Below are 12,680 nucleotides of genomic sequence, written 5' to 3'. Positions count from 1 at the left end.
TGCCCACTGCTTCACTGAGTGAATGGGTTAAATGCAGAGAGGAATTTCCTCAAGGGGATCAATAAAGTATACTTTCTTTCTTCTATACTGCAAAGTAGACATTTCCAATGAAACAAACTGACTTAAGACTGAATCTTGAGATCAGTTTGATTGTATAATGTAAAAATGGAACATTGCATTTAAATGTAATCAAAAGGATGAATAAATAAGTAATGCATAAACAAATAATGTAACAATCACCTCGTCATCACCTCTTCATTATCAGCTCCTGGTGGAGGGCTCCACCATGAAAAGATTCATAACAGCAAAACCCCAGTAAACATGGAAATTTAAAGAGGCTAACAAAGGTAAAGTGGGTAAAGCTAAAGCTAGCCACAGCTAAGAGCCAGTAAACAAGCTAGCAGCCTTGATAGCAGTGAAAGGAACAAGGAAAATTATGGAGACGAGGGGAAAAAGGGAAAATGCTGGATGTTGTGCTGGAATTATAAACTGCAAAAATCATGTAAGTGTCTGACATTTATTTTGTCATTTAAATCCACTGCATCTGCTTTTGGTTAGTAAGCTAAAACCTGTCAAGTAAAGGCGGATGTGCAGCAACGATCCTATAACCTACTCTCGTTTGGTGAAAGTTGTTATTTTCTACATTTTTAGTGAAGTATGGTTTAGTCACTCCTTTTGGAGTTCAAATTAAATTGATTAACTACATTGCTAGTTGAGGTCAGCTACCATAACTACCTTCTTTTATTTGTTACAGCTGTTGTGTACAGACTAGGAATCAGCGGCTAACTCACAACACAATTAGCTCTCTGGTTTGTTCTTCACATCGTGTTTCCTTCTGTTTCTTCAGCTGTATTGCAACTTCATTTCAGTTTAACTGTATTCATTTTGGAATGATTTACATTAAAAAGAAAGCATACAGTCTTGTAAGAGAGAGTCTGCCTGTCTGTAACAGAAAATATTTGCATCAATAACCTAGCACAAAAGCAAGCAATACTACTGTATATGTTGAATAATGTTCATTTTCCCAACCCTATTACAGACCTACTAAAGACAAAAAATGCTAATGCATTGAGGAAGTTGTTAGAATAAATCTGCATTTTTGTTTGTGTTACAGTCTCTAAATGCAAAAGTACATTTAAAGTTATCAAAGCTGTTAATTTTGCCCAATGGTGGTCTTCACCGAGTCTCCAACATTCTTGTAAGAGTAGGAATGACCACTGTGTTGTTTTTGAATAACCAAATAACTGAGCAATCATATAGTTTGCTGCAGATGTAATGACTGTACACCCACAACAGTGTAATGAAAAAGAAATTAGCCTGTAAGTTGAGTCAGCACTACACAGCTGTGCTGCAGTTCATTCATGTACATCATGATTGTCTGAATGAACTGACATTTGGAAACAGATTTGTTGCCCTCACATTTACAGTTATGCACTGGACAAAATTATTGAATAATTTGCTTAGGTTAACGTTGTTTAGTGAAGACATTTAATTTGCTGACTCTACTTACACTGTCACCACTTAATAGGCTTCTGAGAGTATTGTCCTACTTCAGTGTGGGGAGGGGGAATCACAACATATTGCTGTAACACCTACTGGACACCAGATGTCCCCAATGTAGACTGTACTGTACTTTCCATGTTTTCCATCTGTTAGTCTGGAAATTTTATGAATGAAATTTTACGTGTGTCTCTGACATGTACTGTATGTATGTTTTATGAATTTCCTTATTTTAGTAATATCATTATAAGAGTTGTTTTTCAGTTGGAATATCTGTGAGAGGCATTCACCTGTGAAGCATAATGCTATAGTCCTGTAAAACCCACTGACAAGTGCTTATTTTTTTCACCTGCAGTCATGTAAAAAAAAAGGTTTTCACAGGAATCTAGCAGTTCTGTGAAAAACGAAGTACATCCCATGATTCAATAACTTTTACAGTCATCTTCAACATCAATTACTTGAAATAATAATTTTCTGTATGATTTCATCAGTCTCTCACAATGTTGTGGAGGACTTTCGGGCCACTTTTCTTAACAACGTTGCTTCAATTCATTGAGGTTTGTGTGGATTTGATTATACTCAGCTCTCTTTATGCTCAGCATTTCTATCAGGTTGAGGTCTGAATTTTGACCTGGTCATTGCAACAGAGGAGTTTATGGTCAACTTAGTGACTGCAAGGTGCCAAGGCAAAACAAGCCTAAATTATAACTACTCCACCACCATAATTGACAGTTGGTATGAGGTTTGTGTGCTCATATGCTGTTTTTGCCAAATATGGCATATTATGACCAAACATCTGTCCGAAGGACATTGCCCCAGAAGTCCTGTGGATTGTCCAGATCCACGCTGCCATGTTCTTTTTAGAGAGACAGGGTTTTCATCTCCAACTCAAGATGTAGCATTGTGTTTTTCTGAGCTCTACCCAGTCTGACCTTTGGGTGAATTTACTGGGATGATCATTCCCAGATTGTGGCTTTGCCTTAACACACAGCACAATGCTTTACACCAGCAAACTGCCAAAATTTACAACTGGTCACACCTGCTGATGAGCAATAATCAAATGCATTCAAATAGCAGCACCTGACTGCTACTTACCCTCTTAATTACTATGGACAGAGTAAGGCTGGATGTAGTTTTTCATAAGACTTCGTAGACCCTGTAAAATCTCTCATTTCACAGGACTGTATGTACTGAACTGAACTGACAATTTGAATTCAGAATAAGAATACATTTACAAGTGAAGTCACTCTATTAACAGTCAAACAGTCCTGCCCACCTGGCCCCCTTAGAATGAGCTGATAACAAGCAATTAATTTAGTATATTTAATGAAGCCCTGAAAATCTTTACCTGAATACTATAAAATGCTACCTTAAAGTACTACATTAAGGTTGCATTTTATGGTATGCCTACATTAATTTACAGTTTGCAGTTAGTGTCTACATGAACTGCAATCAAGTCAATTTGACATCCATCTAAAGGCAAAATATTTTTGTTCATGGCAATATTTTCTTTAATCAGATTTGACCATTATTATTATGCAGTTTTTCATTTCAACACTAGAAACACACCAATTCCATGTCTGTGACATGGAGTAACAGTAAAAAACATTGGCATTCTGGATGTTTTATCTGTTTTCTTATAATTTCACTGTGAAAACTACAAAAAGTGCATTTTGGGTATACTCCCAAGGACCATATCACCCTGCAGGATATGCGACTTCTTAAACAAAATATAGCAAATTCTACTTTTTATACATATACTTTGACACCAGGCTCATCCTTCATACTCATCCCCTTGCAGTGAATACATCTGTGTTTTATGTTGTTGTTAACAGTTTCGTCACATCAATCAAGGAATTACAGATCCTGAAGAGGTTAAGCAAAGTCCTTCCAATCACAAGCACACAAAAGCATAAACCTACAGATCCTTTTTGTTTTGCAGTTAGTCGATTTTATATAGCACAAATGCCATTTAACTTAATACTGGGTCTAGATACTTCTTCCTGCTCTTAATCTGTAAGAACAGGAACCCTCCTTGTGCAGACACTGCCACAACAAAAGACATTTATAATAGCGTGGTGATTTGACAAGTTAGGTAACTGCAGTAGAGTTTCTGGATCTAATCTCTGGTTAAAGTGGGGAGTCATTGTGTACTATGACAAAATGTGACAGCGCTGAATATAAAACACCTCTACAGAAGTCTTATCTTTTCTTACACAAGCATACTATTCAACAGAGTTAGAACAATCTCAACTCCTTCAGTAACATATACCAAAGTTCTTTGTTTAATTCACTTGTTCACTGTAACACAGCAGTTTGGGTTGGAACCATGGAGGAAACTGTAAAATTATGCTGTGACTTTTCCAGAACAGTTATGAATTTGGTGTGACTCATCAACAGGCTGGAAGGAACAACCTCGAGCTCTAAGGAAGAGGAGGGTGGAAATCTGAGGCTGGCACTGACAGAGAAGCCTCAATAATCAGTGTGGCTCTGCATTCACAAGTCTTGTCACATTTTTTTTTTATGTACTACAGGAAGTCAGAGTTTTAGTTTTTCTCAACTTAATCTTATCCTCTGTCCCACGCAGTAATACTGAGAACCAGTAGGAGTCCTTGAACACAATAAATCCCCTACCTAGAGGCAGTGACAGTGGGTTTCTCTTCTAAATACTCAGCTTTTGTTAAAAATTTGGCTAATATAGTCCAGGGAAGTATCATGTCTTTTGTTTAGTCAGTTGTGCCTGGCTGTGTTTGAATTTGATTGTTTGGCTCAGCACTGCTGCACTGGGCACTTCAGCAAATAAACCCACACGCTGTAGGTGCAGCCAAGACTAAATAGACCTGAGTGCCATGGCATAAAATTGTGTTGCTCCTCTGCTTAAATGTACAACATTCGTAGTATTACAAATAAACAGTGAAGACCCAGGTAGCTTTTCCATTCAGAACAGGAATTTTGACACATCAACAGCAAAGATTTGTCTCTGCATTTAACCACAAACAAACCAATGTAGCCTACATATCATCACCACAATCTCTATAGTTAGTTTCTATTGCCTTTTCTAAATTCTTCATCTGCACTGGAGAATTAACAGTGTGCATGACGTAGCTCCTCAGATTGCTTGAGGTGCAGTGTTACAAAAACTGTTCCCCTAATTAATTGATTGGTCAGTCGGGAAATTAATTTATAACAGCTTTGACGTGCAATTAATTAAATAAGTTGCAAATGAATCAGAAAGGACCGACATATTTGAATTCTAGATTCAAAGTAGTGATCATAAGCATAACCTGTACAATACTACATACCTGATTATTGATAATTAACAATTTAAATAAGTAACAAATTCAGGCCTGAACAAAATATTACATTTAGTTATACTTTTAATACAAAATTAGGAATGCGTTTGTTAGGTTATTTAATGCAATATAATGGAAATATTTGTTTTCGATCATAGTCCATGCCAACAGTTTTTTGAATGTTAAAAATCATGGATAGGGACTGATTATTTATTCATTTACTTCAAGGCTGACTGAGGTTATTTTTCATTGTTAGCACTCATGAAATGTAGGTCTGAAAAGTGAATCAATCCCTAACCTCTGAAACCTCTGCTACTATCATGACATTTACAGGGTTGCAGACCAGAGTGCAATACTACAAAGTGAGATTAATGGGTTGGAGATAATCAGATTTCCCTGTGTCCTGAAAGTATCTCTATTTTTACCTGGCTAAATCAGTGTGTGGTAAATTCAAGCTGAACACACAACCTGGTCGAAGCAGGTTATGTTCAGGGTTTTGATTTAAAATCATCTTAGGCTACCACGTTCTAATCATTTAAAAAATATATATATTATATTTGGAGCCCTTTTTTGTGCCATATTGATTCTGCGCTGGGAAATATGTTTGTCCAAGCTGTACCTTACTAACATCACAAATGAAGCGCAGCCAGTTTAGAGTTTCATGGCTCTAATGTGTCACTTTAACATTAAAATAAACTGGCCACCCCCAAAATTTGCTGCCTCCCTCCAAGACTGTCCTGTGTTGGTAATGATTTTAATAAATGTGAGCACAAGAGAGGAAGACACCTTACAAAGAGTTTCAACATGAACTTGTGCTTTATTCCTATGTATACAATTTTTGTCATTATGTCCCTAATGATTTCCCATTGTCACCCCTACTGCTGCGTCCGGTGCTACCCCAATATTTTTAGTGGCCCCCATATAGCCACCACTGTGAAAAAATTCTGGAGGCGCCCTTGCCGTGATTAAGAGGGTATGGCAGCTCTAACCATGTCTGGTCTTATAAAACAGGCAAGTTTAGCAGATGCAGGCTCAGCAGCACTTTCAGATTAGCATCTGTGAGAGTGAAGCAGCTGTTTTGCCAACACTCCACTTTTTTTTTTCATTCATATTTTAAACCGCCTGTGGATGTTGACAGTTGACCGTGTCTCACACTGCTCAACCCTTTTGATGATGTACTGCTGTGTTTCTCAGCCTGTTTCAGATACCTGGTCCTCACCTGATTTTCCTTTTTTTTTTTTTTTTTTTCGCAAAAATGACATCACTCCTTTGCTTTGCCCATGGATTTATGGCTGCGACTGAAATGCATGTCTGCAAAAATAAGTGTTAGTATGGAGGGAAAGAAGAGTATGGAGATGGACTGGTACCTGGAGGTGGCTGAGCACGATCCACGCTGCAGGAAGTAGGGAGACGAAACTGAATCCCTGTAAGGAACAAGCAACACTGGTTAGGCAGAAAAGATGCAGGGTAGGAACACAGTAATGCTCAACAGTAAATCATCTTAGATATATATATATATATATATCTACCATAACAGACTAAGAATTATTGAAAATTGTTTACAGGATATATTGTCTTAGTTTATGCAATCCTTAATTCAATCATTTACAGGTGATAAGAGAGAGAAACACAGGTATGCTCAGTTTACATCAGTGCTTTTGTTTTTCCCAATAGATCTAAATGCATTTGTTTTGCAATCATTTCTTATGAGTAATTTACATTAACAGTCCTGCTGTAATGAACTTAACGCTTCACATTATAAAGAAAACACATTTAAATGCTCATATTTGCTCAACTCTAAGACACTGACTGTGTTTCTGTCTCAAAATGCAGACGTTCTAATGACACTGGCACAACTTAAACACAGTTTAATGGGCAATGCTCATAGGCAGTATTCCTTTGAGGAGTCAAAACCTTGTGTCTGATAACAAGGCTTTTATTGTCAGAGAAGAGTGAGAGTATATTAGGATAGACTTTGTTCTGTTCCATCTGCCAATATTTTATAAAAACATCTTTGTACATTTTAAAATGAAAAAAGAATGGCAAATGATGATCTGACGAGGCTAAACAAAAAGCCATTAAGCTATATTTATTTTAGTAAAATTAGGCTGAAAAACTTTCAAAGAGTCAATAAATATCTAGGCTATTAGGAATTTTGCCCATCAGTGTTGCCTGAATATCCTAACCATTTCTCAGGATCTCGTGATCTGTCAGTACTACTTATCAGGTCTGCGTTAACTTTTAAGTCAGTAGGCAAGTTATTAATGCATAAAAACATTCACTGTAACATGCATTATCTAAATCTCTACCTTTTCATATTACACATAATTAGAAGACACACAGAGCATAAATCATCACCATAAATATGAATAAGCAAGCCATATTAAAAAATCCAGGATGCAGTCAAATATTTTTGGATTATTTCAGTTAATGGTTTTCATATTATTTCATATTGAAGTAGTTCTTTCTGTAAGGTCAGCAAATTGAAATTAGACTGCTGAATTAGCCAATCCAGACTATTTACTTACACTACCAAAATGATGTTTAGACAGTAAGGAAGTAAGATGAGATGTGCTGAGACAGCCAGACAAAGAACATGTTTAGACTAAAAAGTAAAGCAGTCTCCTATTCTCATTCTTAATGTGAAGACTGGCTTTGACTGATGTAGTAAAAAACATTGCATGTTGTATTTCAGCATATGGATCTTTTTGAAGTTTCACTTTTGGCATTTTTAAAATTTCACACGAAATGGTTACGATCACCCTATGACCAAATGCGTTTCTGTTTGTATTTGATCTCATGAGTTTTAGTCACACTTTACATGAAGTGCAAGTACATGGGCACACATAAAAAACACTTATCACTACTTTACAATTACAATTAAATTAAAACATTTGAAATTAGCATATTTTGCATATGTGGTGCAGATTCCCAATTGATTATATCGGCACAATTAGGGAAAATAAAAGAGAAACCTTTTGTACTTACATGGACTTTATGTAAAGTGCAACCCAATACTATTCCATAACAATAATTTTGGTGCAAAAAATATAACAGACCTCCACTCTCGTGCTTTTCAGCCAGACCTCTCAAACCTTTTGCTTCTTTGTGTTCAACACTTAAATTTCAGAAAAACCGTTGGGAAAAGTTCTGACAGTGTCTCCGCTCCGTCCGACTCCCGCCATTTGTGCCAGAGGCTGTTCTTGCCATAGTTGTGGACTCAGACTGGCAAAGAGGCTGGTAAGATGCTGTTCTTACTCAGATCAGGGTTGTGGGTTAATGATATGCAATGACTGACGAGCTGTGTACATGAGCATGGGGGCTGCGGATGTAACAAAATGAAGGTGAAATCTTCCGTGTTGCTGTGTTTTATTTAACTCTAGCTATAGAGAGAGTTAATGTCTAGTTTCACTTCAGTTTGACAAGGATAATGATAAAAATGGAACTTTGGTGTTTCTGTTATCTGAGTAATTTTGTTGCAATCAAAAAGATTTCCTAAGAAATTAGAGACAAGCGCATACTTTATATGGAAAACTAGCAAAAAGTATTTTCTGTTTTACGTAACAGCATACATATAGCATGTAGTATACAACTTTTTTTCCCTAAAGTTTGTTCCCTAAACTTTGACTGAGCCAAAATAAATAACTGTGTCTGGCAAAAGCAACAAGGAAAAAGAGAAATAGAGAATTTTCTTTTCCTTGTTCCTATTCAGGCCCTATACTCTGTCCTGTGTTTAAACCTGAATATGACACTGGTGTTTTGAAAAGATGGAGTGGATTGATTGGTAAATGGATGACTGAATGGATGATTTGACGTAGGACAACTAGTTATACCTGACGGTGTGTAGAGGTCAATTGCAGATGATTCTATTGGGTTTACAAAATGTTTAAATTTAAATTTGTGTAGCCCTTTCTTTTACAATAAAACAAACATGTTGTTCATTGCCACATACATATATACATACAGTGGTGATGCCCCCATGGATGCAAGGTGGATTAACCTTGTATGTATGAGTATTTCAGAACAAACCAATACAAATCAATGGCCTAAACTACCACTTTTTTTCAGTGTAATAACCCCCCCCCCCCCGGCTGTTAAAACCAAAGTAAAGTTACTTGTACACTGTAAGCTCAAAGGTGTTGTCAAAAACAAAGACCAACATGATAAAAATTAGAAAAGGGTTTCCTGAGATTAGGTTAGTATATTTTGAGTGTGCAAAGACAACATGCTGGACTAATGTTGGGAATTCAATAGCACTCCATCTAAAACGTAAGTAGGCCTATCCTGGACGCTGTACTATGAAGCAAGATAAACATACCCAGGGTATGTTAGCTGGCTTCACTTACCCTAACATCAGTAAAAAGGTCAATAAGTTGACCCAGGGTTTATCAGTCTAGCTACAATTGTATATATGACCAGTGATAAACATGGCTAGGTAAACTGGCAGCAGAACAACAGACTTTTCAAAAGAAGATAACACTATTATTGGAAAAATATGAAGAGGTTAAATACACAAATAGATCTAAAGTAACAAAGTTATTGCAGACAAATGACCAGTATGAGAGTCTAATTGGCTATATCAATATAGGTTATCTATCTGAACCCAATAAGGAAAGTCTGCAAATATGCATTTTTTCAGCTGCAGTCCTGATGAGGTTCAACTATAGGAGTAAAGGCTTGACATTATGCAATTCAAGCATAGGCTTAGACTATATACAGTATTAATTCTGTTATAATAAATCCATGAGTCCAAAAATGCACCCTGTTATCGGATTGCATATTAATGCTTATAGAACAAAAGTTTAAAAAAAAGAAAATAATTTGACCCAAACCGGAAAAAGCAAGGAATAAAGTTCCTTGGTTATTGGTTAGTGGTGACTTCATAGCTTTTAATCTGTAATCTTAAACAGAACCTGCTCCAGAGCATCTTAGGTCTGCAGAATTAGTTACCATGGGGATATACCCCTAACTTTATAATAGCAGAAACCCAGGGTTAACTCAGAAGCTACCTGGATAAGTCCAAATCCTGCTTTGTAGTACAGGCCTGTGGTTTATCAAAAGATTTGTTTCACAGAAACTGAGAAGTAACTATAGGATATGACTGTTAGTGGGCTAACATGTTCTAGGTTTGCTACAGTATATCTAGTCATCTCACTACGAACAGAGAGTTTAAGATTACTCATAAGTTAATTTATCTACTGAGAGCCCCCGATTACAAGTTTAACATGATTTGTAGCCTGCTTGAAAAAAAATACACTTTCTGGTATATTTAAAAATAAACATATCAGTGTCCAAAATACCCAAATCTTCTACCATGATGTGAGACGGTAGAATGCTATAAAATACCATTTACACCACCCCATTTAAAATGAAAATAGTGTCTATCTTTCTCTTAAAACTAATCCTAAAGCAACTGCTAAAAACAAGTGACTTTACTACACATTAACAAAGGTATATTAAGCATTGATTTGTGGTGGTTTGTAGAAGAAAGCTGTTATGCTGGTCAGAACCTGCCTTAAACACAGTGTGTGCTGATTTTACTCCCCTCGGTTTTCATAAAGAAAAATATATACAATGGTTAAAGCAAGAGGGTGAATCACTGCTAAAACTAATGAATTTAAACAGAACTATAATATTAAAAGAAATGAACAAAAAATTAATTATGGTCTTTGTTAAAAGGCTTCATGCACATCTCAGTTAAATTAGGAGGCAGTTGTGCAGAAAAGATTTTAAAAGTATATTGTTCAAAATTGCCAGTGGCTAACACTAGGCCAACATGTGGGTATTTTTTGTTATATGACAAACTTTTTTTCTTTTTTTGAAAAAGATCCAGAACTGCTATAAAATCTTAATATAAAATTGAACTCAATTTTGAAACAGATGAAAACAATGAAATGTATTATACATACTTATACATGATGGCATATTTAACTTATGATATCTCATTTTTATCAAGTGAAAATGTTAATGACAGACAAAATGTATGAAAAACATACAAAAAAGATAGAATAAAGCGGTTCCCTACCAGACCTACCGTACTCTCTACGCCCCCCAGCTAAGCTACGGAGGCCTAAAATGGGGGAAACGACAAAAAAGGAAAACAAACAAACAAACAAAAACAAAAAAGGTGATAGCTTAGTAGAAAAGCAAGACATATTGAGAGGGTCAAAGTAAAAGACACTGTGCCAGGCTTGTGTTGTGTATTTGCAGTGTGTTGAAGAGTATATAGATTTTGGACACAAAAAAATGCTATCAGTGCCGTGAGGTCAGTCGCATCTTTGAACGCCACTGTAAAGCTATGATCCCTATTTTTCCATTTTGAATTATCATAAACATCATAAACATTTCAATCCATTGTTTTATATCAATTTATGAAAAATACATAAGGCCAATAAAAGTTTGAAATAAATAATCACAAGAAACACCACAATAAGCAAAAATAAAAGAGGAAAAAACGTATCACACAGTTTTCATTCATTTAACAAAATAAGCATAAGCTAACAAGTGCAGGCTAAACTATCATTTAAAAAGAATGCTTTCTTTTTTTTCTTTTTTAATTTGACAAAATCGTATTCACTTAACAATGCAGTCTGAGATCCCTGAAAATTAGCTTGTTTTCTCCAAGACACCATAAATAAATGCAGGAAGAGAACACAGGGATAGAAAAAGATTTATATTGAAGCAGTGTTACAGGTTCAGGTGAGATCAGATTCCATCCAAAAACCCCTGTCCCATTAACTGGACTTCACAGAGTTGGCACAGTTGTTGCATCATATCTCTGGATGACAAGGAAATGTAAACAAAAACTAATGGCAAAATTGACTACATATTGAAACATATTAGATACTGTAGACAGAATTTCTTACAAATAGTTATATATTTCATTACAGAAAATATGGTTGCATGATAAAAAATAATTGCAAATACCCTTTGTCTATTTCATCTTCGGTCTGTTTTTTTAATATGTATATCCTTCACATATATGATTTGAAAATATTATTTAGATCTGTATTTTTGCTACATTTCAACTTGCTTCAAGGGAAGGGTAATATCTTTGAGCAAAGTAATAAAATGAAAATGAATGACTGGATTAAACTTATATTTAAAAAAATTTGGTGCATTCCCTGGCATCAATCAGTCATGAGTTTGCAGTTTAGTTGTATATAGATCGAGAAGAATGTTAAGCATTTGTACAGCATTTCCAAATATATTATTGGAGGCCTATTTTCTAATTTGGCTGTATTTGGTAAAATTGTTATATGATTATTCAGTTTTTTGTATGCAGTGTCACAAAACATGTAGATGCTACTACATAGCTGGAATCTCATCCCCTCCCCCCCAAAAATCGTAGATTCTTAGGTACATACAGGCTAAATTAGTAGAAATGTGGATGAAACAACTTTTTTGCAGCCAACACTTAAGGAAACCTTAGCGTTGCCCATGGCTCATGCAGAAATAAGAACGTTTTTTTTCCAAAGAGTCACCAATATTTTCTGAAAATGTGATTCCATTTCCGAAATTGATGACCGGCATGAAGGCTCAACATAAACGTTCATATCTAAAACTGTTAAAATGTAGCTACATACAACAAGAAACAAAGGACTTGCATAGAATGAATGAACGCAGATTGGAGACGTCACGATTGGCCAGTCTTCAGCACCTTTTAAATTAGTTTACATTCCCCAAACAATGGGAAACAATGTAAGAGAATGCCACTGCAGTCCCCTCTTAAGCATTCAAAAAGCAGAATTATGAACACAAGCCTATCCAAATGTTTTTCATATTTGTACATGTATCATATATATATATATATATATATATATATATATATATATATATATATATATATATATATATATATATATATGTATATATATACTTCATACT

At 35.5% G+C, this 12,680-nt stretch overlaps 1 protein-coding gene across 1 annotated transcript in view; it reads right to left on the bottom strand.

Annotated features, from left to right (window-relative positions):
• dlgap2b (discs, large (Drosophila) homolog-associated protein 2b) overlaps window positions 1-12,680 on the bottom strand; it is a 50,850-nt gene that overhangs the window by 18,796 nt on the left and 19,374 nt on the right. Inside the window, exons 5-6 of the mRNA XM_080290044.1 lie at window positions 10,828-10,863; window positions 6,155-6,217 (exon numbers count right to left, since the gene is read on the bottom strand). Coding sequence (XP_080146170.1) covers window positions 6,155-6,217; window positions 10,828-10,863 — 99 coding nt within the window. The remainder of the gene's footprint in view (window positions 1-6,154; window positions 6,218-10,827; window positions 10,864-12,680) is intronic.

The sequence above is a fragment of the Astatotilapia calliptera genome, chromosome 15 (assembly GCF_964374335.1).
Source record: "Astatotilapia calliptera chromosome 15, fAstCal68.1, whole genome shotgun sequence".
Classification (NCBI taxonomy): domain Eukaryota; kingdom Metazoa; phylum Chordata; class Actinopteri; order Cichliformes; family Cichlidae; genus Astatotilapia; species Astatotilapia calliptera.
This window is presented reverse-complemented; position numbering and strand designations above follow the sequence as displayed.